This window comes from Pelecanus crispus, chromosome 1, assembly GCF_030463565.1.
Source record: "Pelecanus crispus isolate bPelCri1 chromosome 1, bPelCri1.pri, whole genome shotgun sequence".
NCBI classification, from domain to species: Eukaryota; Metazoa; Chordata; class Aves; order Pelecaniformes; family Pelecanidae; genus Pelecanus; species Pelecanus crispus.
Window position 1 is genome coordinate 86,639,492 of NC_134643.1, and position 24,921 is coordinate 86,664,412.

At 44.9% G+C, this 24,921-nt stretch overlaps 1 protein-coding gene across 1 annotated transcript; it reads right to left on the bottom strand.

Annotated features, from left to right (window-relative positions):
- Nucleotides 1-2,998: 2,998 nt before the first annotated feature.
- TCAF2 (TRPM8 channel associated factor 2) lies at nucleotides 2,999-16,465 on the bottom strand. Its single transcript, XM_009489812.2, has 7 exons — nucleotides 15,810-16,465; nucleotides 12,542-13,512; nucleotides 10,470-10,564; nucleotides 9,242-9,455; nucleotides 8,160-8,399; nucleotides 5,975-6,312; nucleotides 2,999-3,244 (listed from the first exon to the last, which is right to left on the bottom strand). The coding sequence occupies exons 1-7, from the start codon at nucleotides 16,463-16,465 to the stop codon at nucleotides 2,999-3,001; spliced, it is 2,760 nt and encodes a 919-aa protein (XP_009488087.2).
- Between the last annotated feature and the right edge of the window lie 8,456 nt (nucleotides 16,466-24,921).

Consider the following 24,921-nt stretch of genomic DNA (forward strand, 5'->3'; position numbering starts at 1 on the left):
TTTTATCCCACTCTTTTCTACTCCCACAGAACTCCCTGGACCCCTAGTACCCCACTTCTCCACAATGGAAATCCAACTTCTGCTCAGCTGACAGCAAACAACTCATACTGCGTGTTTTCAAGTGTCACTTGAGTCGTCCATCTTCTCCAGCCATTATTCCCCGTTCTCATGTACATTCAGCTTTCCTATTATTAGCACAGTTATACTATGCAAGACTGAGTGGGAAGAGTCAAGTCCTCCAGACAGGTGCACGTAGCACTGAACACCTGAGGAAAGTGGTCAAAAAATCACATATGTCACTGCCATACTGCAGAGTTCACTTTCCTTCATGCTAAGGTGATTCATCTAACTTACCTTAGAGAGAAATAGAGACCTGCAAAGGGCAACTCCTCTGCGCTCTTAGACAAATTGCCCTCTGCGGCTGCCTGCTTCTCTGCATCGGCCCTAAAGGGAGCCTTGGGTGAGCAACTCAGATTGAGATGGCTAACTTTTGGAGGCCTAAACCAGGGCAGATGAGTCCCATTTTAGCTATGCTTGATTTGTGGATTACTTCCTACAGCTGCTGCCGGAGAATCAAGGGCTAAAATAATTGATACAAATAGCACAAATTTCTCTAGTTGTCTAACTAAATTTTGAGAAATGACCAGAACCTGTTGTTGAATCAGCAGCTTGTACAATGCCACTTAATTATTACCAACATGTTTGAAAATAATTTGCTGCTAGCCAGAAAGCTTATACAGTAATAGTTAATAAAATTGACAGTCATCAGCATTTTATTTCACATTTGGTCTTGAAGAGGTGTTGTGCCTCTGTGTGTTTCTCCAAGTCTCTTGGCAAATCTGACACTTCACCCACTGGTGAAATCACCATTAGCCTGATAATAAAAGGAAAGTCTTCGTCAGATCTTTGTTGGGCTTCCAGCTCCCTACTAGCAGGAGTATATAGCAATAGCAGGCAACTTTCCACTAAAAGCAAGCTGACTGTAAAAATGAAGCTAGTAAGTGTACATGTAATTTGAAAACCTCACCAGTGAACCCATTCATCTTAGTTTATTAGAGCATGAAAATCCTCTGTTTCTGGTTTTATTTTTGCTAAGGTCAACGTGGCCTCCTAATCTATTTTACTTTTTTCTGCTTCAGCTCCTGCTCAGGTCAGTCTCAGGTGTGTCCTAGTATTTTCCCAGACTGCATGCTGCATTGTTCTGTGACTGTGCTTGAACTACATTTTCATAGAAATTATTAAATGTTTCATGTGTTATTTTGCAGTCTGTCCCTGTGATAACATTTTCTTGTCATATTGTCACAATTTCAGTCTGGCCTTTCTCCTTTGACAAGTTACTCTAGCATGTACCATAACTAGTGGATAAGCAATTGCAGGATTCAGGCCTGTAACACGCCAATCTTTTCTCTGATTTAGACTAGATTGCTTTTTTTTTTTATTTTACAGCGGAGAACAGACATCTGAGGGTGACATTAATTTAAGTTAGTCCAATTTTAAATTTCTTTACTATGTATGCCTAAATATTGCAGGCTGCATTTAGAGCTGGTATAAATAAATTATAGTTTCTCCACCTGAATCCCTATGGTTGGACTAATCCAACCTAGCTCAGAATCCAACCCATCACCTTTTTCTTTTGTCTTTTTTTTCTCTTAAACATTTCATGGCTGATTTTGTTGTGCCATTCATGAAAAAGGAATAGATCCTGCCATACTTAGGTAACAGATCTGATAATATTTTGAGCATTTGTTTAATGTACATGAATTCAACTTTTATTCATAAACTCATTAGGGGTGAAATCTGCTGCAGTAGGTAGGGTCAGGTCTAAATCTTTATACCATGTAAATTTTCTTCTGAATCACCAAACCAGGACCAAAACAGTACTGAAACACTAAGCTATGATTAGCCTCTGCATTTATTGTATTGGAAGAACAACTCATACTAGCAGTGAATAAGAATGGAAAGAAAATTTGAAAGACAAAGCAAAATATTAGGTCAATGAATCACAGGGAAATCAGAACCATATCTGAGCCAGAACAAAAATGAAAAGCTGCTGTAACAAATCTTTGGGTCACTTCTATTTAGGCTTTTTTTACTGGGCATAGAGACATGAAAGTAGGACCACACACACAACCTGCAAGTCCACAATGATTGTTTAATTTATTGCTCATACACAAGGAATGGGTTGTGACTGGTATGCCATCAGGCTAAGCATTAACGTGCTTGCCAGCCCTGTGTAGTCACCAGTGTGGCGTGTTAGTCAAGCAATTATGAATGAAGTGGGAGAAAGATTAACTTCTGTTGCTGCTTGGCAAAGGCTGGTCCTCTGTCTTGATGAACTGCTGTCTTCATCTTCTCTGCTCCCTCATGTTGTTATGTCAGTGCCTATTTTTTTAACCTTTGATGAGTCCATGACTTAAACCGTTACTGACTACAATCAAGTCACCTCTTCTTTGTTTCCACTCTCTCATCTTCCGTGACATGTATCTTACTGTCAAGCTACTGTAAGAGTGACAGCTGCAACTTATAATTGACTTATTCACATAAAGCTGGATGTTGGGTCACAGAGTCACACAATGTAGGAAGAAATCTACAGCATTTCAGTATATGCTATGTATTATATAAGCTGTACATAAGCATTATAAGATCACTTTCATAATAGTAGGTGTGGAAGTTCTGCATACTTAAGAGTGATTAAAGATTAGGGATTTTAGGGTAATCAAAACCATAGTGAAAATCCCATGTTACTGAGATTATAACTGAAGGATACAACATTGTGGAGGTTACTTTATGTACTTAATGTACTTTATATACTTTATGCTTTATAGATCCATGTTCTATTGGTATTGTCCTTGAGACCACTCCAGTGACAGCTCCATTGACAACAGGAAGCTAAAGAATTTGGTGTGAAGCTAAAGATCCAGTGAGCTATCAGGCAGCACACAAGGAGAAAAAGATAGGCCATAGCTGGTCTGAGAATCCAGGTTTAGATATTTTTCCTTCACGGTCTATAGGATCTCATTGGGTCCTGTTCCCAGCTGGGTAAAGAGCACAGTTCCACAGACAGCTCTTTCTTGATAGGCCATCCCCAGGCTGTAAAAAAAGGACCCAGGTTCTTATTCACCTGGTGAGAAAACTTCTGCGCCCACAAGTTCATCTTAGAAGTGTTGTCTTTTGGGATGGTGGACATTTTCTGGTAGTCAGAGAAGAGGTGTGTGAAAGGGTCCCAACCAAACCCTTCCTGCAACTGATGGAGAAGAATACAGTGTAAAAACAATGAACTTCTCATTTCACTGGCATTATTCCTGTGTTACAAGCAGTAGAAAATTCCATAGGTTCCTGCAGTGTCTTTTAGAATGAATGTAAAGTTAGATGAAGGCATCCAACTTTCAGGCTTCAGAGCATAACTTAGAGCAGGAAAATACACCTTCCCATTATACTGGCCAACAGAGATGAAAGATGCATTTGGAGCAGCCAGAAATGTCAGCAACTAACTATACAAATTGCTGATTTGGACAGAAAAAAGCTTGTTGTGCATGAAAAAGCATCAAAGAGAACAGTGACAGAGAACCTGGGAAGAAAGAGCACAGGAGATCAAGAACTAATCAGAAAACGGGAAGGAGAGAAGCAGGGCATGCTTTGGCTAGGAATAAGAACAAAAGAGATTCAGATAGAAAAACTGCTGTTGCATGAGTAAAGAGTTTGAAGTAAAGAGGGAGGGGAAACCTACATTGTTGCTCAAGATGAGGTTAATATGAAGAGCTGACTTGGAACAACAGTATGACAGGACGCAGAATGTCTACTCCATGTCCATAGTTCCTTACTAAGCCATGACCCACATCTTACTTTCTGATAATAAATAGATTGATACTAAATTGCATTCCACAAATCCTCCATCATGCTGGAACAGCTAAGCAGGAGACAGCACTCCTACATTAGGCAGAACAAACAGGCAGGTTATCCACCTCTGATAATCCGCTACTGATATGGAAACTCTTGGTCCTGAGACTAGCTATGGACTAAGCAGTATCTTTTTGTGAGAAGGTTGGAGAGCCATGAGGCAGCTGACTGGAAGATGGGAGACCAAAGGGTCTTGTGCCAGGTCAAAAGCAGTAAGCCAACTTATACTGGAGGAGGCTCTACACCATGTTAGGTTATGTCTGAACTGCAGAATGCAGGAGCATCTCTTGGACCCTGAGTTCAAGTATCTGTCCCAGACACTTCCCAACTCCTTGTCACAACATGTCCACAGTGAAAACTGTTCCCTTCCCCACTGCCAGTTTTCTATGGGAAGAAAACACAGGTACTTGTGGGGGGTGAACTGTGGCACATCCTGGACAACTGGGGGAACCAGCACCATAGAGCATGCTGCAAGTGCTTCTTTTTCCTAGTCTAGACAGAACATTGGAGGTCTCCAACTTTACTCCAAAGCAAGCAGTGAGGAGGTGGAGACAGAACAGTACAGACAGGAGTTTTGTTCCATTTAAATCTGTAAATCTCTTGGGCCGATTAACTGATTTTCTAATTGTTTCATACTCTTTTTTGCAAGATCTGTGTTACAGGCTTTAGTGACGACCCTGGAGAGGTAAATGGGTATCCAGGCTGAACTCTGAGAGATGGTATCCTCCATCAGGCAATGGCAACACCAGAGGACACCATGCTGCCATGCAAGTGTAAGAACCAGACAGGAGTTGGACCTAAACAGGCCAGAAGAAGGCTGAAGACTTCCTGGATTGAAGGAATGTGAAAAGTGTCTAAAATGGCAGCCAAATGTGGGGCTCAAAGGAACATGGAAACCATTCCATAGGGCGGGGAAAAAAAAAAAAAGGCTGTAATAGGGACAGTATATAGACAGAATTGTAATTGTTCTTTCATGTCATGTTTATCCCAGCAGTCCTGTCAGTACCTGGACAGGAGACGGGAGATCCCAGCCTATAGGGTGTGGATAAGGCAGTGGGGCAGTGGCCAAACTGGTAAGGTAAGTGTGGGAAAATTTCCCCCTTTGAAACTGTTCCACTCTGTATAACTATTTTGACATTCATTGCACCAGAGAAAACAGAGGTTGACTCTTCAGCTTGATGATTTGGCACTTCTCTGGGATGTGAAAAAATCAGGATCAGTACTCCTCCAATATTTTCTTGTTCATATAAGATGTGAGAGCTCCAGACAAGGGGGCTGAGGGATACTCACAACAGTCGAATAGCTTAAGCCATCATAACGGACACTTGCCTTACAGTGCCCAGTTAAAATCACGTTGAGTGCTCTCTCCATTAGACTACTAGCTGCTACGAGGATTAAGGGAAAAGGGGAAGGGAAAAATCTCTCTAGCATGCTTCCCAAGAGAATGCACTTCAATCTAGGACAGGGTTCCTGATTTAGAGTCTCAACCACAGTCAGGGATCCAGTTACATGTGCCGGAGGATGAGCTGAACCTGTCTCCTTGCCACTTGATGGAGAAGTACACTGGCTCCACTTAGTGCACTGGCTGATACAAACACCCCACTCTTTGCTCTGTTTTGTAAAGAGAAGCCTAGCCGTGTAACTCACCAGGATACTGCTAGATGAGTAGCTCTTCTAGACACTTTACAATGCCAAGTTTTTTTCTGCCAACTAGCCCAATGTCCCACAATAAATCTGCAGCAGATTAAAGAGCTGTGCCCAAGTTTGATCATCCTTTTCCCATGCTGTAGAACAAGAAGCAGTTCCTGTTTCTCTCCTAGGGAGAAAGATTAGTATATTGCACTAAGCTCTGTCCCTGAGTGGCTAAGTCCAAATCTGGCAAAGGAAGGTTTTTGGGAAACATCAGCATTAGATGATCTGTCTGTATACCTCTCAGGTGCCTTCTGGACCCAAGATGAACCCAGATTATAAGCAAACACTTACAAGGCATGACAGCTACAGTCACCAGGCTGCAGACATCCTTTTGACACAAGCCTCACTGACTGCACTAAGAATATACCTGCTTTTCCCCAGTTACCTGCAGGTATGTCTCCAGAGCAGTCCACACCTTCCAGTCCTTTAGTTGAGCACCTTTCTTCAGATACTCTCTTATCCTTTCCTCCCGACACTCTGACCTAAGCGCCTGATGGGCCTGATGCCTGGGAATCCCCAGCACCTTCTCATGAACATAGACAGACCAGAGGTTGCAGGTGGCCTCTGTGGTATGAGGGGGAAACTCCCATGCTTGCTGCTGTTGATTGTGTCCCAGCTCATGGACAGGACCCCAAAGACCAGTAGTTTGCATGTGCTTCATGTCTAACATCTCCTTCACCGAATCTAGGTGACCCATGATGGGGTAGCCAGCATGCATCCAGCCTGCAGGAAAGACAGGTACCAACACATGTCATAAGGGCTCAGCCCAGTGCCTCTTAGACATAAATGACTATTTTTTTTTCATTGCTCTAGTGCCTTTCCTCCATCTCACAAACCACACTGAATGACAAATTTTTCCATTTGTGAGATAAAAAAATACTGCAAATTTCACCCTAACAAATAGTCAAATAAGCAGCGTAAAGGTAGTACTGAACTATCAGTTAAGCACAGTTTTGCCTGCTTTCCCTTTTTATACATAAGCGTACACTCATGGTTGGACTGAGGTTGAGATTTTAGCAGGAGGGAAAAAGCCCGACCATTGCCCAGAATACACCTGAACTCTCACAAACTGAGCACAGTTGACACCAACCCAACCATGCAATAATGTGATTCAGCACCCTGGCAGAGCTTGAGTCTTCCTGTGTAGAGTGTGGATACTACAGGTCTGCACTCCAGTAGTCAGCAGTGTGAATGAGACACAGGAAGTCACAGTTTGTCATGCTTAAGGGCTGCAAAGCTTGCCATGCTTAAGCCTGTTCTTAACCTCAACAGGATAGCTATTCTATAAACAACTTCCCAGCATCATGCTAGACAAGAATCTTGCACTGGAAGGGATTTTACTCATGTCTCTTTGGTGTCTTCATCCCTAATTTGTCATCCTTCTTGAAGATTCTCAAAGCTTCATACAAGAGTCATCTCCCCAAACTCAAACACCTGTTGTAGCAGGGGATAAGCAGCCCTTTACACTCACTACATAGGGAGCCTATACAGCTGGCTTTGACTGAACACTAAGCTTGTAGACTACCCAAGTTGGAGAACATGAATGGCAACCCCCTTCCTGCAGGAACTATTTAAGATCTTGAGCTCCCTCTTTTTTAATAAGAGGGATGCATGCATTTAGCAGCCACTGGCACCCAAAAAATTCAGGTCCAGAAATGTGAGTGAAACCATTTAGTCCACCCAAAACAGAATGGAATTTTATGTCTGCAGAATGTGATCTTTTTAACTGCCGTTTGCTCAGGATAGCAGAACTTAACATTCCGAAGATGTGCAACAAATTCTTTCCATGTGGCTTAGCAAAGGGTTAGGACATCAGGGTTCATGCCAAGTCCTTATCTCATTGTGGGATGATGAATTTCAGCAGTCTATTTTGAAAAACAACTGAACAAAACTTGTATTGCAAAGTTCCACATTTACCATATAATTTGACTCTAGATCAAATGCACTCAGTTCACAACTGGAAAAGCTGGGGTGGGGAAGCATCAGCTGCAAAACTACAAACTCATGGGCTTTGACACTGATACCAGTTTACTTCTCCATTGGCATCATCTTGGGCACACACCTTTTCAGGCTAAGCTTTGCCCACAATAACCTTTGTGGAGCCCATCTCCAGCAGGTAAGCACACACAGGTTTAAAAATTGTCACTGAATGCGTGAGAATAGTCCTGTGGCTGAGGCAGGGAAAAAATAGAAATCAGGTCGCTGTCTCCCAGCTGTACTGACTCTGCAATGCATTCAGGAGGGAGAATAAGTAACTACATGTGAGTCAAACCACTGCAGTCAGCAGCCCTGCCTCTTAACACACCCAGGCAGCAGAACAGCTGAGTGAGACAACACCAGTTTTGAGAGCAGGGAGGCATCTGAAAGGGTCAATATGGTTTTTTAAGCCCTGTCCTACCATGTTTCCATCGTGATGGAGTAGCTCACAATTATGCAAGGGTCACAGTCATTTCACACCTTACATATGTTCCCAGTCTGGTTTTAGCAAAATAACCTTGCAGGAACAGACACTGCTGCTAGAGGCCACTTGTGTCTTAGCCCTTGAGAAGGCCATGTGGCAATGTACCTACCACATGAGATCTGGACATCAGTTACAATCCTCTCTGGCCTTGGGAATTTTGTTGGTATGGCTGCCAATTTGCTTATTGCCACCATAATCTCATTCCACAGGGTCAGCAGCGGCTGTGGGTTCTCCATGTGGCGGATGCTGTCAGACGGCACCGTCAAGATGAGATTCTCAACTGCCAGTTCTGCCCAGGGAGCAGGATAGTGCCGGATACAGGCCTTCCATTGGCTTTCACAGGTCTCCCCTACATTGACAACACAGAAAATCAGTTAAGCACACTTTTGAGCACGCTCCCAGAGGTCAAACTGGAGAAAGAGACCACAGTCGTGAAATTCTCTTGGAAAACAGTATGTGATACTTGTGTGACTGGGGGTGGTGGCTGTTAATTAGTTAATCTTCATCCTGTGCTTGGGAAGTCTCCTCAGGCTCTTTTATGGAGGGGAGACAGACAGAAGAGGACTGGCATATACCAGAGTAGTAGCATAGCAAGAACAGATCCCTGTTTTCCATCTGAGAACAGGAAGCATCAGGTTTCTCCAGCGTCTCTTGATGATCTCATTTCTTCTTCTCCAGCAGAGGTTTGTTGTTTCACACAACAACCCTGGTTTTGTTTAGTTTGACAAAAGAGCAAGAAGAAATTGCATACAGGAAGAGAAACTGACAGAAACCCTGGACATTCAGCAGAGAGATTTACTGTAGGGACTGGAGACGGCCATATGGGGGCACAATAAAGCAGGCAGAGCACAAGACAAGCTTTCTCATGGCAGCAGCCTGTCTCCCTCCAACACAACGGTTTCCATCGGAAATGACAATTCCAGCCTCCAAGAAATGTCGGTTTGGAAAAACCCTGCCCATTTTGTGACAGCTCCCTCACCCACCTGCTGCCACATAGGAGGCACAGAGTGACTAAGTGACTTACCCAGAATCCTGGAGGACGACAAAGCAAGGAAACTAAATCTGGGTATTCCTAAACCCAGGCATTCCTAAGACGTTCCTAAGCACAGGACCATCTTTCCTTTCAGTTACAGGGATAGCAGCATCTGTGAGCAGCACTCTGGAGAAAGGCACCGAGGTAAACAAACCTACCAAGCTTGAAGAAAGGAGCTCTGACTGCCCCTTCTACCGTGATGGGCACTTTCCCCAGGACACTCCTTTCTGGTACTACAATGTAAATGAGGCCACCCCAGAGGCAGGAAATAGACTGTTTCTGGCAGGCAATATCACAGGTGCGTATTACCACTGGGGCCCGTTTCAGCTCTGCGGCGTGAGAGAGGTCATCCGTGTGACACCCAATCTGCACCTGGCAAACAGAAGGGTAGGAACAGCTGGTCAGAGGGCTCCAAGTGTGACTGGGCAGACCAGCCACAACACCCTGAGCTGTCTGCTGCAGCCCTGTCCCTGCAGGGCATGCACACATAAGCAGCCTTCTGACTCCAGCCTAGTTCAAGCTTTCAGCCTGTGGTGACCAGAAGCAGCAAAACAAGTGAAAGAAGATGGTGAGGTTCACTACTGTCCCTGTCTCAGGCAGTCTTACAGCTACACTCCCATTATTACTGGGTCAACTACATCCTTTGCCACCAGTTCAGGGTACTGCAGTGACTTCTTTCACTGCACTGCACTTCCATTGATCGTTCCTTCACCCTTCACCAGCATCAAAGTCACATCCTGTAACATTGGATTGGACAGATGTGACCGCTGCTGGCTTCTTTTATTGTGCCTCTTCCTTGGTCTTCCTACAGTAAAACAGACAGCACGTGGCTGCAGGATCAGACAGAAACACCTGAGTTAACTTTGCATTTCAGCTGCAGGGAGCCCACTGCAAAAAATATCCAAGCATGTAAGCATTTATCTGCTTCGTAGTTTGCAGAGAACAGGATCCCAAGTAACTAGTTTATGTCTGATCTGGATACATCTACATGAGCAATAGTGACAGCACTGTGAAAGTACCTTATGAGAGATCTTGAGAGAAGAACTAAATTTGGTGCTTAGAAGGACCCAAATATTTATCTTGGGCCTGAAAATCACCTTCATCAGTTCTTTTTGCTCGATAACAAAACAAATACAGCTGCCTTCAGGCAGCAGCCATAGTCAGTTATCCCGCCAGCACACAGAAATAAGGTGAATGCAACAGAAGAGAGTGGGAAACAAGGTGAAAGATTATGACAATGCATTGAAAGCGCCACAGGGTGGCAGCAGTAGGAAAGGACTGAAAAGGCAGCAAAACCACTAAGGAGAAAACCCTTCTCCGTGCTATTGAGTGCTCACCCTGACAAATGCATTGGTGTAAACAGAACCCAAACTAGAGACAGCTTACCTTCAGACCAGCACCGACCAGCAGGCAAGGGAATGTTATAACTGCTGTGTGCCCTTCAGGAAGGTAGAGTCCCGTGCTCCTCCAGGCTGTCTTACCTAAAAGGTAAGAGAACACAGAACAGTCAAGCACTTCTTCAGCCTGATGTTACAGATTCTGGAGATTTCAATCTGCAATGGAAGAATATTCCACCCTTTTCTTTTCCCTTGCTCTACACTCACAGAACTGTCTCACGTTTTACCCCACCTGTCAGAAATATAGTTTTAAAGTAACAGGGTAGCAGCGTGAACAAGATCATCACACCATTAGCAAGCAACCCAAATTTGAACTTCTGGAAATGCCAAGCTTAAATGTGTTTACTAGTATCTTTTAAAAATAAGAAGGAAAAAAAAAAAAAATGAAAGAAGCCAAAACCCCAACACCTCCTCCACTCAGATCCTCTTACGCTAAAGCCCTCGTAACAGGGGCATACTGTGGTGGTAACAAACACGGTTGAAGTTGTAATGGTCATAAAACATTTCGTGAATAACGGACTGACAGTGACATTGCATTTTTCCTTACTGACTGGTCCACTGTGAGCTGGGGCCCACATGAATTACCATTTCTAGCTGACTGAAGTTATAAGAAAGCCTGAAAGGACTGTCCTATGCTAGGTGTAACTCCAAGATGGGTACTCCACCATACCACTACAATTCAGCATGTTTCTAGACAGTCTTCCCATGGAAATGCAAGTCTCCTCTGCCTAGATTTCTGTAAATACTTGCAATACACAGTGCAAAACTGATCCATGTCTACTGTACTGATCAAGCAAAATACACTCCCTAGTTCTGACGTCCAGTTTACTCAAGCGTATTTCAACACAAACAGCAAAAGCCCTAAAAAGAGCTGAACTGTCATAAAGCACCCAACTTATAGCCCTTCCTGTCCTCCAAGAAAGCAGGACCAGTTTTGTCAAGCAAAACCTAATCCAAGGAAAAATGCGTAGACCATATCACAATGTTTCACCAATTAATCTCAGCTTTGCTGAATTTGCACCAAATGGTGTTCAGGGTTTGCTAACATTTCTTTCTTTTTTATGTGAAATGACACAAATTCTGAACAATTCTGGTCAAACAAAATACTGTGTTCGATCCAATGTGTTCAGTTCAGCCAACCCTAACAATTTTTCCCTTTTGTCCTGACTCATTAGCGTTAAAACCGGTGAGCAGTTACTCCGCAACTTTTCTCTCTGTGTATCCTCTGCACTCAAGACATCACCACTCCAGAACTGTCTCCTTCATCTCATTAGAACAGTTTGGAAACAACTCTTCTCAATCATATTCCAACACAAAAGAATCAAGATTAATCTGTCCAGGGGATAATACCTTACTAGTGGAATTTAACCTAGAGTTTAAACACATCAGCTGTGAGCGGGAATCTCAGCAAGGTTGTACAGATACAAAGCCTAAGCTTAGACAAATCGTTCAGGGTGTAATTACCAAATACCTTGGTTTCAGTGGCAGTGTCAGCTCAAGAAGTTCCCACCATGCTTCCAGCTTCTTGATTTCACCCCCAAAACTAGACCTTCACTCCATCAACTGTGCTGACACAACAAGTTGTGAGACTGTGCTATAACTCAGGCTGAAATTATGTAGATAAAAAAACAAACCTTTTGTTCCTAACTCCTACCTCTTCAATAGGATGGCCCCATAGACAGCTGTATCAGCACAACTATGGCAAAAACAACCTGCACTGTAGAGCCCAGGGTTTCTCAAGGAAGCTTTCCTGCCAAAGCCACTGTGCTGTGCAAGTACCCTGAGGTACCTCTGTTAGGTGGTTCTTCTCCCCCAAGTGCCTGTGCACCAACAGCGAAGATGCAGGACTTTCACAGGGTGTTTCAGAGCACTGAAATCAGGGCTGGCCACAGAAGGAGCCTATCTGCCACTACACAGAGGTCAGCCTCCTCACAAGCCCACAGCGAAATTGCACATCTGTGCCCATGGTCAGACATACACAGACACATGCACACTGAGGACAGGCATCCCACCGATCCCAGCTACAGGAGGCCTCAAGAGGAAGGGAGGTACGCTCCTCACCTGGGTTTGTGCCATCAATTTCCACAGTGATGGGGAGGGCACAGACCCCAGCAACAGATTTCTGCACTAGGGCTGCACTGTCCGTCATGGTGAGGGACAGCTCGGTCGCCATGCAGAGAAGGACTGCCTCTTTGGAGTTGCTCTTGACAGGGCAGTGCCTGCTGACGTGTGGGATCCCACTTCTCTGAAGCACTTTGGTCAGGATGCGGTGGAGCGAGGCATATGCAGGGCAGTCATGGGCTGGGATGCGCAGAAAGGCAGTGCAGTCTTGTGTTAGCCTTTGCAGCCAGTCCTTCAAGGGAGCCTTGAGCTCCTCATGCTGGTCTACATGCCTGTTGAAAAGAGCGAGTGCCTTGCGGAAGTGGTAGTGCTCCCCAGACCCCACGGCTGGGTGCTTAGCTGCCTGGACACTCTGCCCCAGGATACTCAGCCCAAAGCTGTTGAGGATTTTGTTGCCAGGATATTCTGCCACAGCAGCTTTGCCATGGTTCTGGGAAGCCCAGTACCAAGCCTGGCCTCCAACCAGTAGGCCACCTCCCTCTGCCACGAAAGCGTGAAGCCTCTCTGCCTCTCTGTCGCTGTAAGAAGAGCAGCAGTACACGCTGATGTCGCCCGTCAGCTGTGACACCTGTGACTTCACTTCTTCCTGAGAGAGGAGGCTACAGAGTTTCTTCAGGCTGGCATCCACACCCACCAGCCCCTTTCTCCCAGCATCCAGCCAGCGGACCGCATTGAGCAGGAATCTGCCCAGCTTTGGGGAGAACAGCTGGCTCTCGTGGGTTGCCACCACAACACGGCCTCGGCCATAGCGCGCCGCAGCTAAGAGGCAGCGGTGTGAGCTGTCCAGGCAGAGTGGGAAGGAGAGCACACTGTGCACCAGCAAGATGGAGGGTGTGCCCCCTGTCACCAAATCCAGCTCCGACACACCATGCAGGAGGAACTCGGCATCAAGTCCAAGGTTGGCCTGGTGCCTGCAAAACCAAGAGAGGTCCAGGTTAGCCCCTGTCCCAGAATCCTTTGCACAAAAGGCCACCTTGTCCATCCCTGCCTCTTCTTCCTCCCTCATCCTAGTATATCATGTTGCCAGTTCTTTCATTTAAAAAAAAAAAAACCAAACCAAAAACAAAACAATACCTCATTTTTCTCCTTTTAAAGCCTCAGTTTTTGCAGCCAAGCATATCTGTAAGAATCTCAGCAGTCATTTAAAAAAAGGAGAGAAAGAAGAGGTCAAAAGGAAGTTTCTAGACCTCTGGGCTTTGAAGAGCAGCTTGAAAATCTAAATACATTGCAGAAACTAAAAAATCAGAAGATTTTTCACATTTTTTAAACTGCAGGTTTAAACTGCAAATGATGTGGGAACTGGCACATCTCCTGTAACAGAAACTTTCTCCATTTACCCCACCCTAGTCATTACCAACTAGGCAAGCCCAGAAGATTTCTGTGTCTTCTCCCAACCTCTGCCACTGTTGAGAACTGAAGAAAGGATAGCTAGGCCAGATGGGCTAGATGGACAGGCAGACACACAGCTAGACAAATGAGTGACTGGAAATTGAATCAGGGCCCTAACACATAGGCCTCACATTACCACTAGCTGGTCTCCACAATATAAAGAGATGATACTGTGCAAGGCCCTCTTATCTCTGCTATTTCCGTATAACTCCTGTATGTCACTGTGGAGAAAGACATGTTGAATTACTCTCATTTGCTTTGTTTACACTTTCTCCTGGTTCTGCCAAACACAGTCTTCCCGCAACACCTGGAAAGAATCTGTTGTTATGTGGCCATTGCAGCCAACTCAGTAATAATAAACAATGCTGCCCTTCTGCATGCCCACAGGACAGGAATTAAAGCTGCAGCTCTCCTTTGGTTGTTACTTTAGTGAGACCCTTTGTCACACAGAGTATGTACCCAAGCATATGGCACAGCACCTTCCTTAGACTGCAGTCTGATTCTCTATGGGTTAAGCAAAGGCCAGCAGGAAGGCCCAGATGCATAGAGCTGCTGTGTTGCATGGAAATTAGGTACCTAAATTTCTCTGTGGCTCTGGATCCAATCAAACCCACCGCAAAAGCACACTAAACAAGGTGTAATTCAGCCTTAGTTACCAATTAAAGTCTTGTTAATTGCTGTGTAATTGAACATGCCCGTGCACTGCAGGTGAGAACAAGACTCAATCAGAAAATTTTAATTAAGTGACTTCATTTGTTAGCTGTGTCCTAAACACTTCGCTGAATTCAACAGCAGAGCTTTCTACTACCTTTATTGGGAAACAAACTGAGCATCCAGAAAGTATCAAATCCAATTATTTGTTTGAAAATATTAGAAATTTAGTACTATATATCCACAAGAAAAAGGCTGTGCAGGAAAGACTTGCAGGGCATTTTATTGTAATTGTTGCAGCTTCCACTGCAGTGAAATGAAGCTGCCACACAGAGGAAGCGCAGCAGCGCTCATGCTCCTCGGAGAACTTGCTGTGCCTTGCGAACTCAGCAGAAAGTGGTGGGAGGCACAGCCTGGCACACCTGCTGGCAAGGGGAGGTGGAGGAAGACAGCAGAGCAATGCCCAGGACTCCACTGCCTGGTCAGCTGTGTGATACCAAGTCACAGCAGCCCTGAGTTTTTTACACCTGCTGCTCCAGGACCGAAGGGGCCAGGCTGGAATCCCAAACAAACTGGGAGCACAGAGATTTCCTGTCCACATCCTGTGTCAGAAGCTGAGAAGGCAGGTGGCACCCAGCCGGCCCCCTCAGCTCTGCGCCAGCCCCAGGGTTTCACTTGCAGAAGGTGAATTTCTGCAAGTAAGAGGCTAAACAGGTTTAGCAGCTGCCAGCCAGAGCCTGGCCCAGAGGGCTGGCCTGGTGCTCCACCTCCAACCTGGTTTTGAACTGTGGGAAAGTGGCCCTGAATGTACACATGTGTGGGGAGAGGGAGAGGATTTCCTCCTCCTTCCCCCATGTTGCTGTGTGTTGCACTCAGGCACACTTGCTCAGGCAAACTGCTCTAAAAGATGGCTCCCGTCATTTCCTTCCCCTTGAATGAATTCCTCAGGCCTCGCCCAGCTGCCCTGGAAGCAAAGACACCATTCTTCCCGACTGCAAACAGCAGGAAGGTCCCCCTTAAACTGGAAGGCAACAGTTGCATCCCAGCCCAGCTATTAAAGAACCCGCATTTGCTATCATCCTCATCTCTCACCTCAAGAATCTTCTGTAAACACCTCACCTGCATAACCTGATCAGTTGTTTAAACAGAGAGCAATTCAGATACTCACGGGACAATTAATGGGATCTTGGGAATTTTCTTGGCAACTTTGAAGATGCCTTTCTCCACAGCATTTCCTGTGAAGTACACGCCAGCCACGCTGGTCACCTGGTTCCCAGGGAATTCAAACAGCACCTTCTCCTTGCCACGTCGACTAGCCCAGTGCCAGGCTTGGCCTCCAATGAGCAGCCCTCCACCCCCCTTTACAAAGCCAACCAGGTCTTTTGCCTGCGTACTGTCATAGGCGTCCATACAGTACACCCCCAGGGAGGGGCTAAGCTCTGCCCCAGCCTGTACTTTGGTGCCAGCCTTGAGCAGGAGCTGCGAGAGGGAATCCAAATGAGGATGGACCCCAACCAGGGCCTTGGGGGAAGGCTTGAGCCACTCCACAGCATTTCTGAGGAACTGGGAAAACTTGGAGTCCTTCAAGATTCCCTCATGGGAAACAACCACCATCCGGCCCTTCCCATACTGTGAAACAGCGATCAGAACCTGCTTCTTAGAGCTCACAAGCACAGGGTAGGCATCCTCTCCAACAAGTAGCAGCTCACAAGGAACAAAACTGCCAGTGAAGTCCCATGGCCCAACACCGTCCACTAACAGCTCATAGGTGGCAGAGGGTTTCATCTTCAGGTCACTCCTACCTGGTGGAGAGAAGACCAACATTCATTACAGCATTGCTCAGCAATAAGGAACAGCTGTAATGACCCTGTGGGGTCATTTTGTTGTTGTCTAGTAGGAACTCCAAACAAATGGGAATCATTTACTGGAAGCAGCTTTGTGGACGCAACTTTTTCAGGGATTTGGGATTTTTTTTGTTTACTTGTTTGGTGTTGTTATCACACTATTTACCTTTTAAACAGAAGTGACAAGTATATCAAGATGATGGAGGAAAAGAAAGTGACTGTTTCAACAAGTTCCGCTATGCATCATGGAGGAGAACAGGGAAATAAAGGTATTTACTTTCCCATTAACAATTAATTTGCAGAGGGAGAGTGCCAGAGGCTCCAGGAAGTCTACTAGGAACTTGCCTGGTAGAGGCGGTTTACATGGAAATAGCCAGAAAATGAACAGACCTTATCAACAGAACATACCGCATAATTCAAACATGCAGTTCACATTTTAGCTCCTAACTGGGTATATACAGTTGCTCCAAGATGGTATTACAACTACCTCTGTTTAGGCACTGTAAGCCCTTGCTTAGTGTTAGGAGGTGCTCAGAGGGGAAGGAGGGTCAGCAGAAATGATGGAGACAACCAGCTCCCCTGGAATAACTCTCAGTTTAAGTCACACAGTACCTAGGAGAGCAGGTCTGCGCACAGGAGATTCATGCCCTAGTTCCCTGATCCAAACTGCTGCATGATCTCAAGGAAATAATTTCCCTTTTCTGTAGCTTTGTTTCACCTGTTTTCCCATCTATGGAGTAAGGAGAGTAGTACTGACCTCGATTGCCGAGCTCTTTGAGGTCTATGGGTGACACGTGCTTCGTTTAGGGTCCCTCAGTTTGAAAGGCTGGCTTAGCACTTCAGCAAAATTATCTTCTGCAGAGCTGGGGCTGCTGTGACTGTGCAAACAGGAAAGTTTTGAGGTAGAGAGTATGACCAAGTCCCTCCCAGTTCCTGATTCACAAGGCTGACTTGGACCACACCACCTACAGCAAGGGAAGGAGCTGCTCCAGGGCAGGCCTGTCCCTTTCCCTGGCAGCATCCTGTGCCAACACTGGGGCAGCGTTCTCTGGTCTTCACATGCATTTCATATTTGGCTACCCTGAAAGCAAATCATTGGCATGCAAACACAGAAAAATGGAGAAATCCTGGAGAAGCAGCATCCTTGATTTGGGTTTGTCACAAGCCCCAGGGTGCTCAGAAACAGCAACCTGATCAAGAATGACAGTATCATTCCCATTGCTTATCCTCTGGACATGCCTGGAAGCGCCTGTTCTTCACCCAAACTCTCGTGAGACTCCACTGTTGTGTTACATATGATTTATGAGTCAAAGCTGCTGATTAACACAGGATAAAAACTACATTGCCCAGTAATTTAGTGCTTGTTTGCTGGCTTAGTCTGAATTCCAGCTTTGTTTCCCTGGGTTTGAATAAGCCCTACATTTAAAGGCAAATACGAGGTCTAAGTGGTTTAGGTTGTTTTACCAGGAATCATGCAACAAAGTAGTAACACAGCTTGACTAAAGTTTTTTTCCCGGTGGCTTCTGTGGATTTGATACTAACGTACCTATACTGACACACTGACTATGCTGTAAGAGAGAGGAAAATCAGGTGGACAGTTTCAGCAATTCGTATTCTACCTGAGGACCACCCTATAGGACTAGGTTTGAAGTAAATTCAGTAAAAAAAATCGACCCTTACTTCTTAGCCCCCACTCTTGTTCTTACCTAGACTCTGGACCCATAGAAAGATGGGTGCTTCCTGGCACTTATCCAGAACAAGGAGTGGCTGTCTTGGAAAGGATTTTAAGCCTCTCTTAACTGAATACAATTACCACCATATAACAGAATTCCCAATTTTTACGTAATCACAATTTCTCCATTTCCACTGTATTAACCGTTTCAGTGTGGAGAAAAGGAAGTGTACTCACTGGACCCAGAACAGACACAACTACAGGTGAACAACTCTTTTGAGAGAGAGAAGGGAGAAGACACAGCAGGGACAGAGAACGCCCATGTCTAACAAGAATTGCAGGAAGCTGCAGAAGACTGAGCTGTATGTCTGTCATGTCAATTAGGAGGAAACAATAGCTACATCTGGGCACACACAGAGGGAAGGGGAAGATCCTGGCTCCTAGCTGCCTCCCTTATTAACACAGAAGTGCAAATTCTCCATGACAAGTGTCTCAAATGAGTCAAAGACTCTCCATTCCTTGTCTTTCCTCCTGTCCCTTCCACCTCCCACCTCCAGACAGTTCCCACTCCCCACAGAGCTGAGAATACTGAAGCAGGTATTGGAGCATACATTTACAAATCCTGCCAGATTACAATAATTATCTCCTAGCTTTTCTTCTGTCTCTGGAAAAGGGACAAAAACACAATGGGAAGCTTCATTAAATGCAGACTTAAGATTCCATCATTTGCTGTCCATAAGCCATCACACCCAGGCAAAAGGGATGTGGCACAAAGGAAGGAATACCCCTTGGTCTACTTAGGAAGAGTATCTCTGGGAGACAGATGACCTGTCAGGGGGAGCTCTAAGGGTGAATAAGGGAACAGACTTTGTGTGTCGAGTGTCCTTAAGGTCCCTGTAAAGCCTGTGAGGATCTCGATGAGTAAAAAGTATGGGATTGTGCAATATCTGAGAGGAACAGGACAAAAGGCACCAGACAGCCACTGCGGTGGATCACTTGTTAAGAACACAGGCAGCTGAAGTGAGTGAGAGACATGCAATTCCTAGGGATTTGGCTGCTCTTCCTAAATAAGGGGGACTGTTGGGGTTTCCAGTCTTTCCTCTCTTTCAGATTTATAGTCTAGCTGTCTGCACAGTAACCAAGCACCAAGTATGCTGCAAAGTCTGTAGGCAGTAAAGAATTGGTGGGCTCTTGCTTCTTAACATGTTTATCAACAAATTGAGCAAGGAGAGGAATGCTGACATTCGGCATTTGCTGAAGAGACAAAAGTACTTATATTCATTATGTCTGTTCATCATCAACAAGGCTTTAAACTGAAAGATGGTAGATTTAGATTGGATATAAGGAAGAAATTGTTTTTATGATGAGGGTGGTGAGACACTGGAATGGGTTTACTCAGAGAAGCTGTGGATGCCGCATCTGTAGAAGTGTTCAAAGTCACGCTGGACAGGGCTTTGAGTAACTTGACCTAGTGAAAGATGCCCCAGCAGGGCAGGAGGGTTGGACTAGATGATCATTGCAAGTCCCTTCCAACCCAAACCATTCTATGATTCTGTGATTCTATGACTCATGTGCTGTGTAGCACAAATGCAAATTTAACATCATAAAACTACAAGTGTACTTCAAAGTGCTATGGCATATTCTTACAATGAAAGGCAGTGTCTACACTGCAGCAGTAAGCAGGCTCTAGAGCTGGTTTAAGCATACAAGTGAGAGCCTGGGCTGATGTTAGGGCAGCAAAGTGCTCAGGATCTGCCCTGCCAGAAGTTCAGGAACTCGGTCTTAGCCAGTGTGTGCTCACATACATACAACATCCAGGGTAACTGTGAGGCTGGAACACTTGAGAATGGGCTCAAATTTGTGTTAACCTGAAGATGGAGATGGCAACTCTCACGACTGAATATCTCTGGTATGTTCTGCATGTTTCTCCACCCTTTTCAACACCTGTGAAAGCATAAGCACCACGAAGCCACCAGTGAGGTGTAAAGATCAAGCAATGCGCAAGAAGGGTGGTGAGATGAAGCAATAAATTCAGGTGCACGTAAAAGAGAATACAACACTTAAACTTAGACAACAACCTTTCTTAAAGAACTGCACAAAACTATGGTAAAAGAAGGCACGTAGTGGAGATCACAGAATCACAGAATATCTCGAGTTGGAAGGGACCCATAACAATCATCAAGTCCAACTCCCTGCTCCTCACAGAACTACCTAAAACTAAGCGATATGACTAAGACTGTCATCCAGATGCTCCTTGAACTCTGACAGGCTTGGTGCCATGACTACATCCCTGGGGACCCTGATCCAGTGACCAACCACCCGGAGAACCCTTTCCTGATGTCCAAGCTGAACTTCCCCTGATGCAGACAGAGAAGTGGGATGGAGAAGTGGGAGGCAACCAAGCAAGAAAGCTTGCACGGGAAAGACAAAGTTAGAAAAAAATACATCAAAAAAGCCTTTCTAATGTTACGTAACGAAAGTCAAAGAAACAAAGCTAAATACATCAAATGGAAATAGAGCCAAAGAAGTAACAGATTAGGCTGTAAATGAATGACAACTCTAAAATTAGGTCAAGAAAGCAATTACCAAAGGAAGTTACCGTTGTTTTTTTTTTTTTACAATTACAGTGTTAAGAGTTATTAGAAAACATTGAAAACTGATAAAAATGAAAAAAAAATTAGTAAAAGTGCAGCAGAATCAATCAGGCAATTGCCATCTGTAATTACTGTTATTGGTGTTATTTTCATACGGCACTTTACAGCAGTAGGTTACAAAACACTACAATTTCCAAACCTAGTAAAATGCTGTTGTGTTTTAAGGAAAAAAAACAGGAATTGCCCATCCTTTCTGGTGGTATTAATATGCATGCATTAGGGTACGCTCACTGGCTAACAGGATGCAAAGAAATAGAAAACCTAAATGGGCGCCCGGCCGGCGGCTTCAGGCTGGGCGGAATGGCTGTGGGGAGCCTGGCCAGCCCCCACCGACCCCCGAGGGTGTGCGAGCAGCTGACACAGGGGAGCTGGCCCTCGTGGTGGCCTCCTGGGTGGCCTCCTTTGGGGCATCCGCCTGAGGGCTGAGCTAACCCCGTTTTCTCTGGCAGCAGCCCACTTCCTTGAGCCACCATACCTGGGTTTAGTTCCCCTTCAGGCTGTGATTCTGGGGTGGCCGAGTTTCCTCTTTGTGAGGCGGGATATTCTCTGCTGGTGTATCTTTAGTTGTTCGGGTGGTAGAAGCTGGATTTCCTACATGTTATTGGGACTCTTATTCAAGGAGGAATCTCCAACCGTGGAGATTTTCAAAAGCTGGCTGGACACAGTCCTGAGCAACCTGCTTGTGCAGGAGGGTTGGCCTAGACGATCTCCAGAGGTCCCTGCCAGCCTCAGCTATTCTGTGAGTCTATGAAAGGTAATTAACACCTAAACTACAATGAATTTTACTAAATTCCTATGAACTGAAATCAGGCTGATGGGTTATGATCAGTAAAGGCAGGGATACACTGAGTCAGAAGAGATGTGTATACAAAAAAATGCTGTTTAGTCTTTTAAAAATCTACATCTGTGATCTAAAAAGGACAGCACATATCACATAAATGAAATTATCAAATAATAGAAAGTAACGTCCAGAAGCACAGGAGAAGAAATCATAATCTTACTAGAAAATAATTTAAAAAAAAAAAAAAAAAAGAGAACTTGCCTAAAGGCAAGTCCTATGACCTGTAGTTTTAGAAAAATGTTGACATCTGCTGGTGAACAAGGAGCAGAGCAGCTCAGAAATCTGCGGGATCTGCAGACAAGAGCCCTTTCCCACTCCCACGCCAGTGGTTGAGTATCATTTGCATGCCAGCTATCTAACAGCTTGGATCACTTCCCTTTAAATGTTCCTAGGTTTTAAAGAAGGGGATGAGTGTAACACCACTGTTTTAATTTGAAAAGGAACAGCGAAAAGGTCTAAATGCTCTTTGCATGTGGGCCATGCCAATCTACTGTAACCTGCAGTGATGTGGTAAAGGATAAGGAAAACCCACAACTTTATCTCTTCTAAACTAAAAGGACAGCACAGGACTTGGTTTGCTATATACTGCCGGGGAGCAAGAGAAAGCAGGGATACTGGGACAGCTCACTGAAGCTGTGAATGAAGAACAGTCAGGGTGTAACTCAGGTGGCAGGCAGTGGCTGACAGCCTTAATAGTCTATTACAGATGTCACACAAACTAACAGTGTGGGGTTAGACTGATGAAGTTTGTGCCCTACCATGGACCTCAAGGGTACACTGCTTATTGCAACAAAAAAATGTACAATTCACATAAACTGAACATTGCTTCCTCCTTATCATGCGCCATTATGGTTGGGCTAGATGATCTCTAAAGGTCCCTTCCAACCCAAAGCATTCTATGATTACATTTTATAATGCAGCAAGCAGAGGTATTACAAGCTATCCCTGAGCTCTTAACCCGTATCCTTTTCCAACTCAGTGTAAGCATGACACACCAACAGAGGAGCATCCCGGGTTTCTTTCAGATTCTGAGACTAACCAAGCAATCACTCAGAAGAAATGTATGCCAAGTAAAAAAAAGTAACAAGTTTACTTAGTTCTTCATTACTGCAGCTAGATAGATATTTACAATCAATCAATGTTTTAAGGCTGTATTTCAAATAACAGGGATGCACGAATTACTGCTCTCGCCCATGTCCTACGAGCTATCCCTCCAGTATTAGTTTTCGCAAAAATGTCCTCACCTCACTCGAGCCGCACTGGGTTGAATAGTGTCTTCCCTGGCAGTCGGCAACAGAGATGTCCCTGCCGATGGCTGGGCTCTCAGTCCGCCCGCCAGCTGGTGCTAAGTCCGAGTCAACACAGAGTGCATGGCTGCTGTCTTTATTCCTTTCTTATGCCCCGTGCTCAGCCCTTTCAAACCGATCAAGTGTGAGCCCAGTGCTCATGATGAGCTTGGTTTCAGTTCGTGTTCCAATCACAGATGAATATTCAGGGTTGTTCTCTTTTTGGTTATTCGGTTTGCTGTTATCTCATGTTGTCATCTTTGAGCTTGTACAGACCTGCATTCCTTGCTTCTTCTTGCCCTGTTCGTGTGAGTCTGCGGTGCCAGCTTGATCCAAGCCTGTCATGGCAGGGCTTTGGTCAACCTACACAGGGCAGTGACTCCAGCCATGACACACCCGGGAAGTTGACCCTTTGACAGCACCCCAAAGGTCCTTCCTTCTTCATGGGCTAGGCCACCCCAAGTCCTGCCCTTGCCTGTGCAGGACCTGTCAATAAAGCTACAGCTTGAGCTGTGTTGCCCTACACCATCTTTAATGTTTTATGGCCAAACCTTGTTATCTCTAGCAAGTCTTTATATAAACCTATTCATAAATGTAGCACGTCGCAGACCACCTTTAGATAGGCTTCATGTCCTAGGAGGCTGTTCCAGGCTCTTGCTGCAATTACTTGTTTTTCAGGACATTTTACTGCCCAGGCTATTCTCTGGTATTTTAGGCAACCACCTCACTTGTCTTTCGCTCCGCCTGAAAGCTATTGCCAAAATTTTCATTTTCACCTCTCCTAAGTGTACCCATCAAGTTCTGAAATCTTTCCTTTGTATTCTTCCCACCTTGCTTAGCTACTGTCTTTAGTTTCAAAATTGCCTCTACCGTACATCTTCTGAAAACAGGCCTGACATGACATTGCTGTGGTACTATAAACATGCCCTAAAAGAGGCTTAAAAGACAGAGGAGACTCTTCTGACCTGCCTTCCACCCATACATACCCTAGCAAAAGCATTACGGCATTGACATCACCTGAAACACTCACTGACTTTTTTTCTACCCTCTCTGCTCCCTTTTCCATAAAGCCCTCCACATACAGCCCCCTTTCAGCTTTTGCCTGTTGCACCCTAAGGCAGGCCCTTAAACAGTACCTAAGCGGTCTTTGAAAAGCTACTAAGGGACATAGCCTGCAGTACTGGGTTTAAATTACTTATGTGAGAGTTTGCACTGCTATACAGAAAACAGGGGAATGGCTGAAAATATGAAATATGCAACACCTGTAAGAGATCACCACTAAAAGACCTCCTTTTCTTTTTACTATTTATCACTTTCCTAAACTTGGTTCTAGCACATTTGGCAGTTTAAACTTCTTTCTAGCATGTTTGGCAGTTGTAGCTAATTTGGCACCATTTCTACATGCTGCAATTTTTTAAATGCTGGGTTACGAAGTATACAACATACAGTGGGAAAAGTACTAGTCCCAAACAGAAACTTCATTGCCAAATGTAAAGCAGATGACCAGCAAAAACTTATTTTAAACCAACATATAGGTGGTTTATTATTAGAAAATCTAGGTGAAAAGAGACATCAGACCCAATGGATTGGGAGTGCAGAGAACTTGTTAGTGCTGACTGGAGAATGTAAATTCAGTAGCATACAGACTCGTTAGTTAGGGAACAGATGAAGAAGTATTTGCCATGTTTTTGCTGTGCCTCCCCTAACAATACCTGCTAGACCTGCTGGACCAGAACCAGCTTAGATGCTTCTGCATTCCTCAGCGTATCATGGTCTACAGTCTACGCACAGAACTAGTTTTGTACCTCCTACAGATTTAATCCACAACCAAGTAACTCATCCATGTTAAATTACAAATTGATAGCAGCTAGAAGCTTCTAGACCACACGCACCCAGAAACCACAATTCTTTCCCTCTCCACCTTCCCCTTACTTACTAAGTTTGAAAGTGCGCTAAAGTGTGTATTTGCTTGGGATTGAAAAG

Excerpts from the sequence above, each read along its gene's own strand:
- TCAF2 (XM_009489812.2), bottom strand. The coding sequence starts at position 16,465 with ATGTTGGTCTTCTCTCCACCAGGTAGGAGTGACCTGAAGATGAAACCC. Across the intron at positions 9,456-10,469 it reads TGGTCGGTGCTGGTCTGAAG|GTGCAGATTGGGTGTCACAC; the intron begins GTAAGCTGTCTC and ends TCTGTTTGCCAG. Across the intron at positions 6,313-8,159 it reads TGATGTCCAGATCTCATGTG|GCTGGATGCATGCTGGCTAC; the intron begins GTAGGTACATTG and ends TCTTTCCTGCAG.